At 31.1% G+C, this 21,136-nt stretch overlaps 1 protein-coding gene across 1 annotated transcript in view; it reads right to left on the bottom strand.

The window, feature by feature from the left end:
* The window catches only part of RIMS2 (regulating synaptic membrane exocytosis 2), a 790,122-nt gene that overhangs the window by 281,200 nt on the left and 487,786 nt on the right, over positions 1-21,136 (bottom strand). Inside the window, exon 13 of the mRNA XM_074202114.1 lies at positions 3,253-3,318. Within this exon, the coding sequence (XP_074058215.1) occupies positions 3,253-3,318 (66 nt within the window). The remainder of the gene's footprint in view (positions 1-3,252; positions 3,319-21,136) is intronic.

Raw genomic sequence — 21,136 nt, 5'->3', positions numbered from 1 at the left:
AAGTAGGTGTTTAATAATGTGTTTTCCGGGGCAGCTGGGTGGTGCAGTGGAGAGAGCATCAGTCCTGGAGTCAGGATCCGAGTTCAAATCCAACCTCAGACACTTAATAATTACCCGTGTGATCTTAGGCAAATCACTTAATACATTGTAAAAACAAAAAAACAAACAAAAAATGTGTTACCTAGTTTGAACTTGCAAAGGTGATTATTTGAAACCAATGTAAATGTAAAACTTTACATTTAGCTGGATTAAATTAAAACTCGTGAGGCAATGTAATAGAGATATAGCTTCAAGAAACAGCAAGACTTGAGTTAAAGTCTTATATCTAGTCTCCAAATTTCATTGCTCCTGGCAAGACTAGAAGTTGTAGAGCAAGTGTCAATATGTATTGTTTAAGGGGGTTTTTTTGGTTTTGTTTTGTTTTGTTTTTTGTTTTTTGCAAGGCAATGGGGGTTAAGTGGCTTGCCCAAGGCCACACAGCTAGGTAATTATTGTCTGAGGCTGATTTGAACTCAGGTGCTCCTGAGTCCAGGGCCGGTGCTCTATCCGCTGTGCTACCTAGCCACCCCTTCAATATGTATTGTTAAAAGAGAATTTTACCACTTTAACTTTTCCACACCAATAAAATGTTGATATCTGCCAGAGTTTTATCCTTGCAATATATTTTTATATCCTGAAAGTCATCTAGTTTTAACTATCTGTTCCAGCTCTTTGTATTAACAAATTTGATAAAGATATTGCTTTATTGAAGTCAATGCTATAAAAGTATTAAACTGCACAGAAAAAAGAAGAGATTCTTGTATTTAGAGAATTCTACTGGAAAATTTTCAAATTCACATCAAACTATTATGAAATACTCCAAGTCTAACCATTCAAACAGTTACAAATCAATTAAATTGTACTATTTGTCTACAGCATAGATTCTCAAACTGTGGTCTAGGGATCCTGGAAGTTTTCCCCTGAGAAACTTTCAAACTTTCTGCAATGTTAAAAATAAAACCCCACCAAATCATTTTTACAATAAAACTAATTTCAATTTCTAATTCTATAATGTATATAAAAAAATCTCTTTAGAGTCCTCAGTAATTTTGAGGAGTGTAGATGGGTTCTGTGACTGGTCAATATTTCTACAATTTTCAACATAAAAATAAGAGAGAGTTTCTCAATTGTTTTTCTAAAACCTAGGCCATCTATATGTATAGCATTTCCCTAATTCAATAACTTAAGTGACTGTGTCTCAAAAAGGGAATAAAGTTAGTTTTGAATAACCAGTTCTTAATGAAGCTCTGCTGACTAATTATGAAAACCACTTCTTTTTCAGGTTTCTAATAATTTCTTTAATAATTTGTCTTAAATTCTACCAAGAATGAATGTCAAAATCTTTGCTGTATGGGTTAAAGAAATTTTTCCCCCTAAAAAAAGACAAAACAACATTTATACCCCTCTAGAAAAAAAATATATTTATTTTGGCATTTTTTAGAAAATAAAAATATCATTTTAAAATAAGACAAAAAACTTTTTCATTAAAATGCATTATAAAATTATATAATGAGTAATATTAAATGAAATGAGTTGTATCAGTGTATATAAAATTTAATTAGCAGTATGAAATATTTTATTTTAGTGAATCATCTTAATTAAAATTAGATGTCTTGCATTATCCAAGTTTACTGACATTATATTTGAGAAAAAATATTGCTTTTTCCTCACATTATAATTAAAATAAATTTCTTTATCTTCTCATTGCTGAAACACTATACATATTATCATTGTTATAAGGAAAAATTTTTTAATTGTTTAAAATGTTTACATTTTCTGTGGGAATAAATTATGATAATCTTCATATCTATATATTACCTTTTTATAATATAAAATAATGAATACTTCTAAAATTTAGATTTCAAATTCAAATTCAACTAATGATAAAATTAAATGTTATAATCATTAACACTAAGCACGTTACTCGTATGTTTTTGGTTTGGTTGGGGGTTTTTTAGTTTTTGCTAGGCAATGAGGTTAAGTGGCTTGCCCAAGGACACACAGCTAGGTAATTATTAAGTGCCTGAGGCTGGATTTGACCTCAGGTAATCCTGACTCCAGGGCCGGTGCTCTATCCACTGTGCCACCTAGCTGCCCCTTCGTATGTTTCTTTAATAAATATTTACAAAACATTTACTCTTGAAAAAAAAGTTAAAACTTCTTAAGTTATCATTTCTCTAAAAAATATGAACAAAGTAATAAATGTTGCCCATAAATTTAATTCACCTAATCTCAGGAAATTTAAATTATTAATAACTTTAGGTAACTTTTCAGGTTCATGACTTATAATTCTCAATTATTTATTTCATATTACATGTGAAAAAGGAAATGATTCTCTAGACTAAATATCATCATAACAAATACTAATACCAAGACTCTCAAATTAAAATTTGCAAGAAACTATAAATGCTAGAAAAAAGAATCATTTCCTGGATATTCAAAGTAAAATAATTTTTCCACTGTATAGAATTAAAGTTAATTCCATTCTTCATCCTAATAACAGTTTCTGATAATTCAAACAAATTGAAAATTTATGAATTAGTACAGTGACTTCAAATTTTAAAATGTCACAGTTATAACAATTATATATTTTCAATATTTCATTTACTAAATTCCTTTGCATGGAATCTGAAATGACTTTACTTTAAATGAAAGCATGTACTATCATATAACAGAAATAATTGTGATAAACATATTAAGGCAGGCTTATAACTTAAGTTTAACTTCTTAAACCACTTTAACATAATTAATAACTGGTTCTAAATTTAATATAATAATCTTTTTTAAAAAGCACATATTCTCTGTTACACATTCAAAGTCAACTTCTATTTCTTTGGTTAATCAAATAAATAATTTTTAAAGAAAATGGAAATAAATTTTTTTTCTATCCATCTTAAGTCACAGTTAAGAGAGAAAATTCAAAATTTAGAGGTACAATGTTGAATTTAACTTGTAATAGAAATATACAACCTAAGATAAGGAAAGACACCTTGAAATACATATATTATTGCTAATTTGTTCTTTTTATAGCTATCAAATGATATTTTACTAAATTATACAAAGTTATAATTTAACTATTTTCATTTTAATTCAACAACAAAGAAAACAATGAAAGAACTTAGGCCTACACATTTTGAAACCTCATTTATATCAAATGTCATTTTAAAAATGCTACTACTTAGTTTTATATATTCTACTATATAAATGAAATACCTTTCAGGGCTGTGGGAAGTGTCATCAAAATATGTATTAGTCTCTCTTCTCTCCTGCCTATTCCTCCTAAATATGAAATAAATAGTAGAAATTTAAAGCAAGAATTCTGTTCTCATTAAATTATAACTTCATAATATCCCCAAAAATAATTGGAGCATTTATTTTAAAGACACATGAAATATAAGGTATTTGTCCATAAATAAAGATATGGTAGAATTTAAATTTCTTTATAAACATTTCCTGCAACCAAAATTAATTCATTCCTCATTCAATAATATACAGAAGATCTTAATTATTTTGACAAAGTTACTTGAATGTACCTTAATTAAAAAACTGCAATCTAAAACTTATAAAATTAAGGATTTTTCCCCGGGTTAATCAATATACTTAAAATGACATTTATAGTATCATATCTTTGCTTATAATACAAAAATATATACTAAACACACACACTGTATATATATATATATATATATATATATATATATATATATATACACACACACATATATAAAATTCTCTATTATAAAGCTATTGTTTCTATATGCCAGAGGTGTATGAGAGTATACCACATTAGACTGGAAGCCCTAGCCCTCTGTCTCAGTCAGGAAGAAGTAAGTTCCAGTCCTACTAATATATATAGATAGATAGATAGATAGATAGATAGATAGATAGATAGATAGATAGATATAGAGATAGAGATAGAGATAGAGATAGAGATAGAGATATAGATATAGATAGATATATTTGTTGTGTGACCTTGGGCAAAATATTTTCCTTTTTAGTTTTTTAGAAATTCTTTAAGACTATGTTTACAGAAGGAGTATTCTCTTCTGGGAGTTTCCTATGACAATAAAGCAATGGGTCCAGTTTCTATAGTCATCATCTTTAAAATATAGTTTTAAATGCAAACAAAAATGATGAAATAGTTCAGAAAAATAAATGTAGTTAGATCCAATACTACATAAATATAATAAATAAATTATATAAAATACATTAAAAATTATATAAAATAAATAAACTACATAAAATAAATGTAGTTAGATCCAATATTAATATCCAACACTACAATCACATGAATCTCAGGGAGATTCTATATCTCCTGTCTCTTTTGTGATTGTTTCTTTAAACATTATTTGAGGCAGCATCACTGATCTGTCAATTAAGAAAAATATATTAAGTAACTACTGTGTTTATAACATCTTTGTTAGGCACTGGAGAAATTACAAAGTTTAAATAAGACAAGTTACTTAATTTCAAAGAGTTTGCAGTCTAATAATACTGCCTTGCAACAATCAGTCTCAAGGAGTATACAGTTTAATATTACAGACTTATAAATTAATATAGATAGCTCTAATGATGCAACATCTGATAATTATATCAGAGTTATGGGGCTAAATGTTATATGAATTCTAAAGAGGTAGGTAATTATTAGAAGTGGTAATCTCAGAGAGATTCTGAGTGGAAGTAATATCTGAGTTGGGTTTAAAAAGAATGATTTGGAGTTCAACAAGATAAACTACATAATAAGGCATAATATAAGCAAAGACACAGAGGCCAAAGAGAAAGAGTTATCCAATCTAACTAGGCTTATATAGTTATCCAATTTGCTAGGATTATATAGAATGAGGAGAGCAATAAGGAGACAAGGCTGAAAAAGAAAATGTCAATTTATGTTGCCTTTGAATGAGGGGGGAAAGGTTTGAATTATACTTGAAAGGCAAAAAAAAGTGTCACTGAAGAGGTGTGAGTAAAGGAATGGTATGATCAGATCTCTATATAAGAAAGATTATTATGCCACTTATTCTGGAAATCAAAGGGTATATTAAAGGGGAAAGTAAAGACTTTACAACAGTCTAATTAGGTAGTAATGAAAGCCTGAACTAAAGTAGTAGAGGAGGACTAGAGAAGAGAGGATGGATTCAATATGAAAATAAAAGTATATTTTCATTAATTAAACCTCAGATTCAAAAGAGAAGGAAGAATACAAAAGAAACCTTGGGCTATAAGGGAATTCTAGTGCTGAAGGTAGAAAGAGTAAAATTAAAAGGAATAGATTTGGGAGGTATGAGGAATAATGGACAACTTAACTTTGAAATTCCAGTGAAATGGAGCTCATATATGTCAGGAATAGACATAAAGATTTGGAAGTCATATTCATAGAAGTTATATTTATTTGCTAAAGAGTAAACAATAATACCATAGTAGAGAGAATACAATATGGCTAGATCCTGAGGGCACACTGCTATTCTCAGAAAGAGTTCTTAAACTGAGGTCCTTGAACTTTTAAACAAATGTTTTGATAACTGTATTTTAATACTTTTGTTTTTTATGAACTTAACTTTAAACATCCAAATGCATTATTCTGAGAAGAATCCATAGGTATTATCAGATTGACAAAGGTATCTTTGACATGCAATAATGTTAAGAATTGCTGTGATAGGGTCAAGAAAAGGATAAGGAGCAAATAAAAAAGATAGAGAAGATGTAATTAGAAAGATAGGAGAAAGGGAAGAAAGATTGTGAATGGGTAGTGAGCAATATCATAAGTTATAAAGAGGTTAAAAAAAGAAAAAATGAGGAATGGAAAAATGGCCATTGAATTTGATGATTAGGAGCACATTGGTGAACTTAGAGCATGATCAAAAGGAAGTAACAACACCATTATCTGATGTTGTCATATTTATATTATCTATAAGGATGACATTATCCTGAAGATGGTATAATGACTGGGGAATACTTTCCCAGAACTGTCATATCATCACACCTAACCTTCACAGTGTTTATTTTTTTTACTTGTTCTAATACCCTCTCTCAACTTTTTGCTTCCTTTTTATGTGTTGTTTTCTCTCATAGCAATTTAAGCTCCTTGACAATGGAGATCATTTTGTTTTCTTGTTTTTAAATTTTCACAACTTAGAAGAGTGCCCAAGACAAAGTTCCTTAATACATTTCTGATGATCTTCCTTTCTTTCTTTCTTTTTTCTTTCCACCTACCTACCTATCTATCATTTGATCTTTTCTCACTCCAAGCTGAGAAAAAGTCCCAACCACCACATATTAATATACCATACTGGTTTTGGGAATGGATACTTAAGGCTCTCAAATTAAGGGAATGCTACTAGGAAACTCATAATTACACAAGAATGAATAAAAGAACTTGAAAAAGTCTACCCTCTCACCATGTCAATCACCCACCAAAAATCCATTACACTATTTTCATACTTTGCTCATAACTACAGTAACCCTCAGTTAATTACCATTGAAGACAACACCCAGCATGGCAATAGCAATTATGTTACTGGGCAAAGGGGAAAAGTTTGATTAACTTAGAAAAATATAATCTGATCTATTTTGTGAATATAAGCAAACTCTTATGTGTAGTTTACCAGGAATTTTTCTTATAACATTCCTATGTGCTAGATAAAACAATTATTAGCTCAGCTTCTCACACTTAGCAGAAAGAGGAAACAGGCTGAAAGAAATTGAGAGACTGGGGCAGTTACAAAATTAGTAAATGTCAGAACAAGTATTTAGACTCGGATCTCCTGACTCTAGCCATCCTTAGAACAAACTGCCTTAAAATTTAAAAAAAGAAAAACAGAAAATCTACTGCTACATACTCTGCATTATATAAAGCACAGAAAATATTTCCAATTGGTTTCTTGTTTATAAGGTTTCCTCCATCCAAAATACACTTAAAATCTAACTTTGCCTCTTAGATTCCTATATATTTTTCAAATCTACCTAGCTCGCTAAAAATTTTTCCCTGGGGTCACCAAATGAAGTCATATTATTTCATATCAATAGATAAAACACTGAATCTGAAGCCAGTAATATCTGAGTTCAAACACAGCCTCAGTTACTTAAACTGTCTAATCTTTTACATTTAACCGTTACTTGCCCCAGTTTCCTCAACTGTAAAATGAGGATGTTAATAGTACCTACCCATCAGGGACTTTGTCAAGAAGAAATGAGATAGTAGTTGTAAAATCCTTAGCACAGTGCCTGGCACACAGTTGGTACAATATAAAAGTTAGCTATTATTACTATCATTAATTACTTCTATTACCATTAATATTATACTGTGACTTTAGTTCCACCAAAAAGGATCATGTTCCTTTTATCTCCATATTTTTCCTCTGCCTCACATACTGCCTTGTACACAGGAAGAGATAATTAAATTTTATTTAACAAATAGATAATGTAGGATATTAAAAGTTCCAAATTATCCTAAGCACCCATTGAGCTCTCACTAAGTTCTAGGTCTATCAAGTTTTCCTAAACTAATCTGGGCAAGGGATATTTTCTAGCTTTGAATAATCATTATATATATATGTGTGTGTGTGTGTGTGTGTGTGTGTGTGTGTGTGTGTGTGTGTGTGTGTGTGTGTTTGTGTGTGTGTGTGGGTGGGTAGGTGTGGTGTGTGGGTGTGTGTGAATATTTGGGAAGGGAACAGCAATTCTTAAGTGTCTACCATGTGCCAAATATTATCACATTTGATACAACAATCTTGTGATAGATGCTTTTAGTATCCCAATTTACATTTGAGGAAGTTGAGGCAAGCATAGGTTAAGTGACTTGCCCAATATAAATTACGATCGATACTCTGGGGAAGAGAACTTTTTGAATAAAATATATAGCATGGAATTAAGTAAATAAAAAAAGGTGGAAGAACAATTAAGATGCTATTACAAAAGCCAGATAATCAGTAACAAGAGACTTATCCAGAATAGAATGTGAGGAGTAAAGGATCATAGATATGAAAGTTACTGAAGAGCCATACCATAATGACTATTTTGATATCCTTTCATATCAAAAAAGAATATTCACTCAAAATAAGTATTGTAAAAACATACAGAATTTAGTATATATCTAAATATTTTCGTGTTCATTATGATGAATTTGATAAAGCATCTTATTTGTTCCATTAAAGGAATGTATTTGGGGCCTTTCTTATTTTTTTAAAAAAAGAAAGCAAGAGGTTGAGGGGGGATTAATTGATTTTTCAATACTTGATAGAATTTGGGAACAGTTAAGAGGCACAGTGGATAGACCACTGATCCTGGAGTTAGGAGGACCTGTGTTCAAATCTGCTCTCAGACATTTAAAAATTGCCTAGCTGTGTGACTTTAGGCAAGTCACTTAACCCCATTGCCTTTAATAAATAAAATTTTTAAAAAAGTATTTGATAGAATTCACTTGTAAATGAATCTGGGCCCACTTTATATTTTTGTTTGTTTTTGTTAGGAGGCTTTTATGGCTTTTTCAGATTATTTTTTGTTAGAAGTTTATTTTAAAGTTCTATTTCTTATTGTGTTATTTTAGATATTTTATCATTTTGTGACTATATATTTCACTTCTCAGTTTGCTGATATATAGCAGGGTAAAATAAAACAATCTCCTTTATATATTAATTATTAATAATTTTTTAAACTTTTTAATACTGGCAACTCTATTTTCTTCTATGTTATCAGGTTTACAATCTTTATTGCTGTTTCAAAAAGTTACAAGTATTATTTATTGATTTAATTCAGTTTTTCTGCTTTCAAATTTATCTCCTTTGAGGTTGTTTTTTTCAGCATTTTTGTTTTTTGTAGTAATTCAAGTTTTTTTTTGATTTGTTTATTTCTGGCTCTTTCAGTACTGTGCCCAATTTAATGAATATGCTCTGTCTCTTGTTGACAAAGATTTAAAGATACACATTTTCCCCTGAGGTCTGCTTTGATCCCCCAATTCCTAAGACTAAACTATTTAGTCTTCACTTTAAGTCTGAATCCCTTATTTAAATTACATAATCATTAAATGTTTCCTTTGTTGAGGTAAATAAAAGATAAGTTCAATATTCCTACTTTCATATATGCACTTAAGAGAGATTTTATCCCCTAGACCATGGTCAATTTTTGCTACATAACTAAGGGATATATCTTCAGTTAGGAAAGTTTATTTTCAGTCTGTATCTTTGTGATCTCATTTGGGGTTTTCTTGACAAAGGTATTGGAGTGGTTTGCCATTTCCATCTCCAGATCATTTTGCAGATGATGAAATGGAAGCACACATGTGACTTGCTCATGGTCACATATTTAGTAGCTGTCTTAATGGAATTTAGGAAGATGAGTTTCTCTCACTCCAGGCCCAGTACTCTACATCCCATGTGCACCTAGAAGTCCTCAAGGGATATTTACACATATACATGTATATATGTATCATATATCATAAATATACATATATATTTCCATTCTTTTTAGTAATTGCCAAAGTTTCATCCTATATTACTTTCTAAAAATTATATCAGATTTCTTACTCCTTTTTATTTATTTTTTGTTAGATTTGTTTAGGCTTGAAAGGGATTTGCTGATATGTCCAGCAATTTTATCTTTGCTATCTATTTCTTCCTATAATTTACTTAGTTTTTCCTTTAAGTACATAGAAGTTATAACATTCAGCACATATAATAAATATTGTATTTTTCCTTACTTAATAGTGCCTTATGATTATAGTTTTCCTGTATTTAACTTTTAACCATGAAAGTTTTAATTTTTTATCTAAGATTATGATTGCTAACCCTATTTTAAAAAATCTATCTTAAGTATGTTTCTATCCTATAAATTCTATTTGTTTATTTTTATATTAAATGGATCATTATATTTCAAATATATTTTGGTAAAATTAGATATTGAAATTTGCTTTCTAATCCATTCCTTTATGCTCCTCTATTTAATGGTGAATTCATTCTATTTACATTCATAGTTATGATTCTTAATCTGATATTTCTTTCTATAATATCTTTAATAATTTTTATTCCCAATATTCTGCCCCTCTCTTTACAAATAAGAAGGCAGAGAAAAAGAAGACATGTAAGCTGCATGAATATTCTATTTAATTGTTTTATTCTTACTCTTCTTTCCTTTCTCTTTATTCCAAAACCAGACCTTGGTCTAATCATTCAATGTTCTTTCTCTCTTTTTATTCTTCCCTTTATTATCTTCTTTCTGAATATATTGATTACTCTCCTCTGAAAACCAGGTATTTTCTCACTTCTCTCTATTCCAAACCGTTTCCCTTTTGAGCTAAATATATTATTAAATTAAAAAGTTTATCTTGAGCTTCTGTTTAATATTCCTTTGCCAGTGTATTTGAGTGAAGTGTATGAGATGCCTTTCTATCACCCTTCCTGTTTGTCTGTTTTTCTTGCACAAGTTACACAAAATAATTATTTCCTTTCTCCTTTTCTTCATTTTCCCCTAGTGCATTCCATTTTCTTTCCTTTTCTTTCCAAACTTAATACCAATAAAACAGGGCAAAAACATACTTAACCACTGTGATTCATTTATTGAACTTTGTGTCCCTGAGAGAGTAGTATTCTTTAGAAGCAGCTGTTTCTTCATCTCCTGTTAGAATGTAAGAACCTCAACATTGTTTAGTAGATACTTATTGCTCAAATGGTTTACCATTTTATATTCTTCTCTACTCCTATATTCGCATTTCAAAGTTTCTTCTCAATTCTAGTCTTACCAATAGAAATTCTGTTGTTTTATTCAAGATCCATTTTGTTTCCTGTAGGGAAGAAGCTTACCATCAAGAATAATTTACCTTGGGGTAGTTAAGGTGGTGCAGTGGATAGAGTAGCAGCCCTGGAGTCAGGAGTACCTGAGTTCAAATCTGACCTCAGATACTTACTAATTACCTAGCTGTGTGGCCTTAGCCAATCCACTTAACCCCACTGCCTTGCAAAAAAACCAAAAAAACAAACAATAATTTACCTTGTAGAATCACATTTAGTTTTGGTTTTTTAGAATACTATATTACAAGGGGGTTTTGTTTGTTTTTGAATTATTTCTTTAAAGTTACTTTTAGTATTTATTTTTACCTTGAAGTTCTTATTTTTATCTGTGATATTCTTGGGTGTTTTTAGTCTGGTGCTTCTGTGAGGAAATCACTCTATTCCTCTATTTCTAATAAATCTAAGCAGTTCATTTGAAATGAGGTGTGTATATATTTTTTATTTGGAAATGGTTTTCAGGAAGACCAATGAATCTTAAATTATCTCTTTTTGATTTATTTTCCATGTCAGTTGCTTTTGATGGTAGGCATTTTAAATTTTCTTCCATTGTTCAGTCTTTTGATTCTGAACATTTCTTGATATCTTATAAACTTATTAAGTTCCAATTACTCCATCCATTTTTCAACAACTACTTGTATAAAGTTATCTACCTCCTATTCTAAACTATTCATTCTTCATATAATTCTTTCTGCTATAAATCTTATTTAATTGTCTATATCTATCATTTACTTTCTTCTAGTCACTCTTAAAGTCCTTGAAGGCAAGTTTCTTCTGAGGTTTTTCCTTATATTTATAGAGTTAAGTCTGTAATTCTGAGTTCATGTATTAGGTTCCTCTTACTTCATATTTCTTCACTGTTTTTGGTATTTTCTTTTGGAGCTTATTATAAACTCTGAAGTTCTTATTTCACACTGACCAGTTCAATTCGCCTAGGGCTGGTTTCATCTGCCTCTCATTGCTCCCTGACTGATTAGAGTATACTAATATAATCTGATCAAGTACTAATTCTGATTTGTTACCCCAATGACAGTCACAAGTTATGTCATTTGTATCATCTAAACCATTGTATACCATAAAGTATACTTAGAATTCCTGAAAGATTGTATATATATTTACTTAGAAAAACCACATATTATCTGAGTTCTATTGAATTTTTTTAAGCTTTCCTACTAATTATACCAGCCTGTATCTTCTCTGTTTACATACACAAAAACCAAATCCTCATTTGGTCCATTTTTTTCCTTTCTGTCTGTCCTAATTCTCTTCTCCCTTGGGCTGAATTTCTTAAGAAGGATAACTAGGATCAGTGCCTTCACTTGTTTTCCTCTTCTCTCCTTTACTTTTTTTTACATGCAAAAAAAAAATATGCATGGGTTCAAAGCTCTCAGATGGGGCTGTGCATGTGGGATTCAAGGAAGGTCTGAGAAGACATGAAAGTTAATATCAAAATACTTTTATTTGAAAAAAGGAAAAAAACATAATGATGAATAAAGGTATAAAGGATATAATAAAAGCAATTTAAACCTGATCTACTTAAGTAACCAAAAGCAATATGGGATAAAATTCTTACAAGAAATTCTTGTAGAAGTTGAAAATCAATGTATGGGATGGAAAAAAGTACCGTAAGAAAAGTTAAATTGAGTAAGAAATTTTTGAATTTTTTTTGAAATTTATCTTTTTTAGTTTCACAAATAGAATTTCCATAGAATGTTTTCAAAGAATTCATTGTCTTTTTCTTCTTTAGTTGGTTATCCCCCTCTAAGTCTTCTTCAAGCTAAATACCTTCAGACTTGCTTCAATCCAACTTGTTCTTGATAAAATATGATGGCAGATAAACAGAATTCAAGGTATGATCCTATCAGAAGACAGAATACTGCTGAACACATTTATATGAAATCTTTCTTTTTGTAATTTTTGCCTCCAAAATATATTGCCAAATATATTGCAAAATATATGAAAGATTTGGAATGGTTATAAATTTCACCAATAAGGACAGCCTCTCCACTGACAAAACCTACAACCTCCTTATACATTATTCTAAAGGTTCCAAAAGCTAAAAGAGGCCCATGACAAAAAAAAAAGGATTAAGAATCCCTACATTGGAAGAGGAGTTCAGGAATTATTTTAAACAGAAAAAAAAATCAACTTGAAGACAACAAAATTTTGCTGTTTATATTAAGTGTCTCGTCTTCAGACAAATAATCCAATATTATTGGGTCACAATTAAAACATTTACAAATTGGAAAAAAAGCTTGTTAGAATTTGAATTCCTTGCATTTCATTGGATTTGAGAACTTGGTCATTGTTCCCACTACAATGAGACACTAAGGTCAAACTTTCTTAGAGAAGTGGAACATATGATACCATTTTGGGGAGTGAATAACAACAAAAATCCTTAAAAAGTTATTTACAAATTCACTTTGTAAATAAATTCTTACATTACTGACAGATTAAAGACTTTTTTCTTCATTATTAATTAATTTTAATTAGATATATCTCATATTTCTTAAATGTTCATCTATTTCTGCCTGAAACCTTCACTTTCAAAGAACAAAGAAATTGATCGAAATACAGACACACAAGTAGAGATATTTTTGAAAGCAATGGTTTTTTATAAACTTGTAAAAATTATTCCAGGATGTAAAAAAAAAATCTCTCTAAAAAGAATATCTTTTAAACTTGACTTCTGCAGATGACATAGAGAGAAGAAAGATACAAAAGAAGGATGAAAAAAAGGAGACAGAGAGAGTATAGAGGAAGAAGACAAGAGATTCCAGCACAAAACTTTGGGAAACACCTAAAATTAGGCAAGTGATAAAAAGCAAAGGAGATTGAGAAGGAGTGGCCAGGCAGGTAGAAGATGAATCAAGAGAAAACAGTCACAAAGCCCCTTAAAGAGAGAAGAATGTGGAATAGGGGATGGTCAGCAAAATAAAAGGTAGCATTAAGTCAAGATGGATTAAGAATAAGCAAAAATATGAGATTTGATTATTGTATTCTGACAGATAGGTGATGGACTATAAATACAGAATGAGACACATTTTGCACATGCCAATGTAGGAATTTATTTCGCATCACTATAAATAACTATTGCATGGATTATCTTTGTCTTTTTTTTCTTTCCCAATTGTGAATTATGGGAGCAGGAGAGTGAGAAAAAATTCTTGTTAATGGAAAGAAAGATAAAGTTTAATTTTAAAACAAAACAACAATGGATAGAGCATGGCCCTGGAGTCAGGAGGACCTGAATTCAAATCAGACCTCAGATACTTGATACTTACTAGCTGTATGACCTTGGGCAAGTCACTTAATTCCATTGCCTGCAAAAAAACAAAAACCAAAAAAAAGAAGATCATTGATACCTCTAAAGGGAGTAGTTGTGTTGTATTGGAAGTCAAATTAGAAAAGATTGAAGAATGAAAGGTGATAAAGTTCAGGAAGTAAGAAAAATAGCTGGTAGGGAGTAGTTAGGTCCCTCCCCAAAATGAAAACAGTTCTAGGACAAATGCAACAATGGGAAAAGAAGGCTGATATGGCAGGACTGGCATAGCAAAAGGATGCTTCAAGGTGAGATGGTTGTAAGTTTTTAAGCTTATAGGGTTAATGGATGTTCCAGGATAAGGAGACTCCTGAGTCTGAGGGGAGGCATTTGAACTAATGAAGTAGGTCAGAAAAGAAATTTCTGATGGAGAACTTTGGTTAAAAAATGCGAGAAATTGAAGAAATTTTAAAGGAAAACTATCTATTGGCCCATTAATTGGTCTAGAGTCTACTTCCCAAAAGTTAGCTAGGTGGCAAAATACATAGAAGGAATGCTGGGCCTGGACTCAGACAGACTAAAGTACAAGACCAGCCCCAGACATTTCTAGCTGTGTGACCTTCGACAAATTATTTAACCTCTGATTAACTCAGTTTCACATGTAAAATGGGAAGAATAATCCCTTCTTAGCCATGGTTGTTGTGAAGATCATATAAAATAATTTTTGTAATGGGCTTAGCACAGTGCTTGGCACTTAGTATATGCTGAATAAAGGCTAAATAAATATTATTATCATTATTGATAATAAGTAAGCTATAAAAGAATGAAGAAGTGTTAGGAAATAGAAATTGAAGAGGAAACTCAAAAAGGTTAAGGAGAAGATATTTGGGAAAAAAACAAGGTAAAAAAGAAAGGACAAATGGAACAATTGGAGGAGGGGTTCTAAATCTTATTTTTTGTCACTTTACCCTTTTGGCACTCAGGCCTCAGAATAATGTTATTTAATGCCTAACATAAAAAACACTGAACTACAGAAGAAACCAAATATATTTAAAAAGTTAACTTTTTTTTTCAAAAAAGAGAAACATTTTACAAATATCAAGTTAAGTGAGGGGAAGAAACAAGTAAATACAATGTCCATTAGGTTCTAGGCACTATGCTAAATCCTTTACAAATACTTTCTCATTTGATACTCACAATAAGCCAACAAGGGGGTGCTGTTATTATCCCCATCTTATAGTTAAAGAAATGGAGGCAAATAAAGGTTAAGTGATTTGCCCAGAGTCATATAGCTAGGAAACATCTGAGGTCTTCCTGTCCATCCACTTTGCCACCTAGTTTCCTTTGAATTAGAGGGTCAAGAAAATTGATAGACAGGGTTTGGGGAAGTTTGTAGAAAGTTGAAGAGTAGGTGAATGTGCTTGTAGATATGGACTTGTTGAAACAAAGAAAGAATAAGAGCTGTCAGTTTAAGAAGTGGTAATTGCACAAGTTTTAATCAAACAGTTAGGACTGAGGTATAAATGCCATAAGCAGTTCAAAGAAAAAGAATAGAAATTTTAACAACTGTGATCAGTAATTTTTCAGTGAATCATAGTGTATAACATTACTATTTTTATCACAAATATAGTGGGGTCACTCCCAGAATAGAAAGGAAAAAAAATCCCAAAGAATGCTTTTTACTACTCCAGATTATAAAGGAAAATGAACTAACCTTAAAGGAAACAGAAGGGAGGCTGGAGGAGGAGGAAGGGGGCGGGGGAGAAACTTGACTTTTATCTCAATGATGGGAAATGATTGAGAGAAACAGAAAAGAAAAAGGGAAAATAGAAGAAAACGTGTTTAATTATGACATTTAAAACATCCTGAAGAGGAGAAAACTGATTTCTTAGAGGAAGAAGCTGCTTGTTCTCAAAAGAATAATGTATAGGAGCCCAAAAAGAAATATCAGGACCCTTATCATATCATAAGGGTCAGAGGAAGAAGAAAAGAATAATAACATTCAGGAATTCTTTGCTCTAGGATATTTATGGCATCTATTTGGCAATGTAGTAACAACCAATAAAATGCCTTTATAGTAAAAAACAGGGAGAGAAGACTGCCTATGCAAATCCCCTTAGCTTAACTACTAATGAGTAGCTGAAAAAGAAGGAAGACTATCACATGAGATCCAAAATATTTAAGAGACAGAACTGCAAGAAAATAGTTAACAATAAAATCCATGGTCTTTGATCTTTATATAAATGCTCAAAACTAAGGCAACAAACAAGAAGAAATGAAGGACCTAACACACAAAGACGAAAATTAAACCTCACTATATCATTGTTTTAAGGTCCATTATCTGCTTCATTAAATGAAAAATATCTAAACTATGGCATATATATGCATTATTTAAATGAAAGAGGGTAGGTAAAATGGGTTATGGTGAAGTTGCATCATATATTAAGAACATATACTGATGTGAGAAACTTGGATCGTAAGGAGGGGATGTTAGAAAGTATTTGAATAAAGACAAAAGGTGAGAAACAAAGGTGATTTTGTCATTAACGTATATTACATGGAAAGAGAAATTAAAATGAAGAGTTTAGAAACACATCAGAGGTCTGGAACAGTGGTATGGAATAGAAGTAACATGGACTTCCACAATAGAGACATTAGCTGGATTTCTTAGACAAAAGCTAGTAACTTGCATGGAACCCACTGTACAATGACTTTGATTACAAATGTATGGAAGATGGAATCAAGGTCTTGTGAAAGGATGAAAATAAGAATGATTCATGATCTGAAGTGTTATACTGTTAGAAAGTCAGAGAAGAGTGGATGAAACTGGAGACAATTTGGAAGTAGCCTCCACTGGAAATATATTGAAGAGTCAATTTGGGATGAACAAAAAAAACTGATGTGCATTGATGAGGGCCCAATTAAGCTCAGATAACAGAAATCTATATAATGTAATTCTTGCCTTAAATTTGAAAAGCAATTAGTATCATTCAGTAAATAATTCTTTTTTTAGGTTTTTTTTTTTAACAAGGCAAATGGAGTTAAGTGTCTTGCCCAAGGCCACACGGCTAGGCAATTAAGTGTCTGAGGTCAGATTTGAACCCAGGTATTCCTGACTCCAAGGCTGGTGCTCTAACCATTGTACCACCTAGCTGCCCTCAATAAATGATTCTTGATTATCTACTATGTAAAAATGAATTGCAGGGTGGGGGTGAGTAGTATAAATAAAACCCAACTATGCTTTGCTTAGGCTAATAAGAAATTGTATTCCCTGAACAAATACCAACTGTTGACAAAAGAAAGACAGACCAATTGTATGCTCAGTCAAAGACTAAATTGAGTTGTTGAGGAGTCTTTTTCATTTGTGTCTGACTCAGCAAGGATTGTCTGCAAAGATGCTGGTTTGCCATTTCCTTCTCTAGTTCATTTGACAGATGAGAAAACTGAGGCAAACAGGGTGAAGTGATTTTCCCAGGATCACACAGATACTAAGAATCTAAGACCAAATTTGAACTCAAGAAAATGTGCCTTCCTCACTCAAGGTTCAGCACCTCTATCCACTGCACCACTTAGCTGACCACTAAAGTAAAGTTAAGCTTAAAAAATGTTCTTCAGATATATAAAATGAATAGCAAATATAAACTAATGAGGAATTCCCATGTTTTATGATGATAAAAGCAATGGATATGAAATAAATAATATAATTAGTCATAACAAACTGTTGATTGCACTTTGATAGTCATTATTTAGAAAGTAGTTCTGTGGTATATAGTCCTTAACTGATAATGAAATATTAAACAGATCACACAAGAATATATAAAACACATTTATCAATAAAATGTCATAAATGCAGAACAAGCAATCTTATAAGGGCTAACTATGACCCGTCATATGTAGAATATAGTATCTTAACAAATGAGAAAATAACATTAGTCATCTCAAAACACACCCAGACAGGATTAATAGTGGAAACCAACACTGAGGTTAAAAGATAAAAACAACAAGAACTGCCAGAACAAAGAAAAGTTCAGGACTGGAACCAAAGCACAGAAGTATAATAACTTAAAAATTCAAAACAGAAATATAGCAGTAACAAATATCAAATTAATGAATATCAAAATACATTAGATTTTTTAATTGTTTTCACTGAAAAAGACCAGAAAAACTTAAAACATCCTCACTCATTTTCAGACACCAACAAGTGTCACTGACCATCTCTTCAGTAATTTTGCTACTGGTCTTCAATGTTTGTCTCTTTCTGTTTTTGGCAAGGCAATGGGATTAAGTGACTTGCCCAAGGTCACACAGCTAGGTAATAATTATCTGAGGTCATATTTGAACTCAGGTCCTCCTGACTCCCAAGGCTGGTGCTGTATTCACTGTGCCACCTAGCTGCCCCAAACTTCAATTTTTTTAAATTACAACTAAATACTAATGAATGTTTATAGAGGAAAGTTGTGCTCCCTCTTAATTCTGCACTTAAGTTCTATCAATTGCATGTAAGATTATATATATATATATAGATATATATATATGTATATATACATACACATGTAAATATATTCTATAGGCTTGCCATTTAAAAAAAGAAAAATGGTACTTCTATATTTCTATAGTTGTAAAAAGACAAGTTTATTATTCCATTTACAAACAGGTACATTCAATTCTAACACAGACTCAAACATAGAGGTTATATACCTGACATCCCTGTGATGATGATCAATATATCTGGAGCGAGGTAGAGTGAGATAATGACTTCAAGCGTGGCAGAAACAAGAATATAAAAATGAGACTCAGAAAAGAAATGAATAGAAAATAGTTTGATCAAATTAAAATGAAGTATAAAGGATAGGGGGAAGCATAGAAAAAGTTAAAAAGAATGACTGACAATTTTTTATGCTCAATATATTTAGAAATGTTAAAGATAAAATTGCTGCAGGTTCAGTTTTTCAATAAATCTTATAACTAAAGCATTACAAAAGTGATATATTAAATTTTAAAGAAAACTATCAAAGCATAGTATTTCTGTTTTAAGGTACACATAAATATACACACATAATTACTTCATAAAGAACTTTATTATTGCAGGGACATAAGGGATTCAGAGGTGAAGAACTCAATCATTTTCAAGTATATGAAGGACTCTCATACAAAAGGAGGATTTGATTTGTACCCTTTAGATCAAGAGGCTTTAAATAGGAACAACTGACTATAAGTTTAGAAAGTTATATGTTTAAAATGAAGGAGAAAAACATTTATATTCAAAATTGTTTAGAAATATAAAGTGTTAGGAAACTGCAGATTTCCTATCACTTGAGGTCTTCAAATACAAGCAAGTCTCTGTCATCCTTAAAAATATTTCACCCTTCATAAGATCTTAACGATGTCTAATAGCTGTTATTTTATGTCTCCCCCCCACTTCTCTAAATTCCTTAAAAAAGGTCATCTGAATTCAGGTTCTCTGTTTTCTCTCCTTTCACTCTTTACTAATCACTCTGAAATATGACTGCAGACATCATCATTCAACTGATACTGCTCTTTTCAAATTCAACAATGATCTTAATTGTCATTTTTAATGGACTTTTCTCAATTGTGATTCTTCTTTGTTTCTCTTAAGCACATGATAACTGTTGATCAACTTCCCCACTGCCATTTACCTTTCTCTAAGTGTTCATAACACTTCTCTATCTTGTTTCTCATTCTGCTTGATCCTTCTCAATCTTCTTTGCTGGCTCATTAAGTGCATGTCCCCTGTGGGTCTTTTCTGAGACTGTTCTAGATCCTTTTCTTTTCTTTCTATTTTTTTCAACAAATGAACTCATCAGATTTCAAGAGTTCAATTATCATTTCCATGAAAATATCACTGAGGTCTATATATATAAAGCCCAGGCTCTTGCTTGACCTATAGTTCCACACTATGAATGACCTATTATATATTTTATCCAACTTAATTATATCTTCTCCAAGCAGTACTCTTCAGAAAATTCTTATTTCTGTCATAGGCACCACTATCCTTCTGGTTGAGGTTCAACTATATACCATATTCATAATATCTTCTCTCCTTCACTCTATTCACATAGAAGAACCCACTCTAGTTCAGGCCTTCATCATTCATTTAAACTATTGCACTTTAATCCATTCTCCATAAAGTTACCAAAGTAATTTTTCTAAAACTTTGTTCTAACAATGTCACCCCACTACTCAATAAAATTTTTGGAGGAAAATAATGGAAAAAAAGAAGGCTGAAGAGAATTAATTTCAAAAGATTTAGATTCCATTTCCATTTGGCAAACATTTATTTGGTTTCTACTACATGCAGATCTATTCATACAAAAGTAATTGAGACTTACACTGAAGAAGGATGTACAGGGAAATAAGGAATATTGAATAAAATTTACAAATCTAAAAGAAAAGGTATAATTATAGTGTTTAGAGTCTGTGCCATAGGGAAAGGATTAAATTTGGTTGTAATAATAATAACAATAAGAATTACATAGTGTCTTAAGATTTGCAAAGTCTATATTCTCCCAGGACATAGTTCTCCAAAGTATATCCTCCCAGAGAAGGCCTTCTAATGGTCAAACTTTGGGTGACAGAAAGATTGTGCATAGAATGTTTGGGCAGCATGGATGATCTATTTTATCTCTTCAATAAATTCCATGGGGAAAGAAAAGTAAGAAGGCCAATATGTTTTGGAATATGTTTTGTATAAAACAGTGAACTATTGACAGTTTTTGAACAGAGTGAAGCTATTAGCATTGTGCATTATTAAGTTTTGTTCCAACAAGAAATAATGCAAGTCTAACCTAGAGTGTGTTACACTGTTTTAAAAGTTTTACAGAATCAAAGATTTAGCGCAGGAAGGAAACCTAGAGATAATCGAGTTAAAATTTCATGTTTTACAATTGAGGTACAAAGTTTTACAAACTAAGGTAACAAAGAGGTTAAATGATGACAAAAGTCTCAAAAAGTACAAAAGTAACAATAAATTAAAATGGGTAGCAGTACTAGGATTCAAAAACAGGTCCTTTGACTTGAAATTTGTCAATCTGGTTACTTA

This window comes from Macrotis lagotis, chromosome X, assembly GCF_037893015.1.
Source record: "Macrotis lagotis isolate mMagLag1 chromosome X, bilby.v1.9.chrom.fasta, whole genome shotgun sequence".
NCBI lineage: Eukaryota > Metazoa > Chordata > Mammalia > Peramelemorphia > Peramelidae > Macrotis > Macrotis lagotis.
This window is presented reverse-complemented; position numbering and strand designations above follow the sequence as displayed.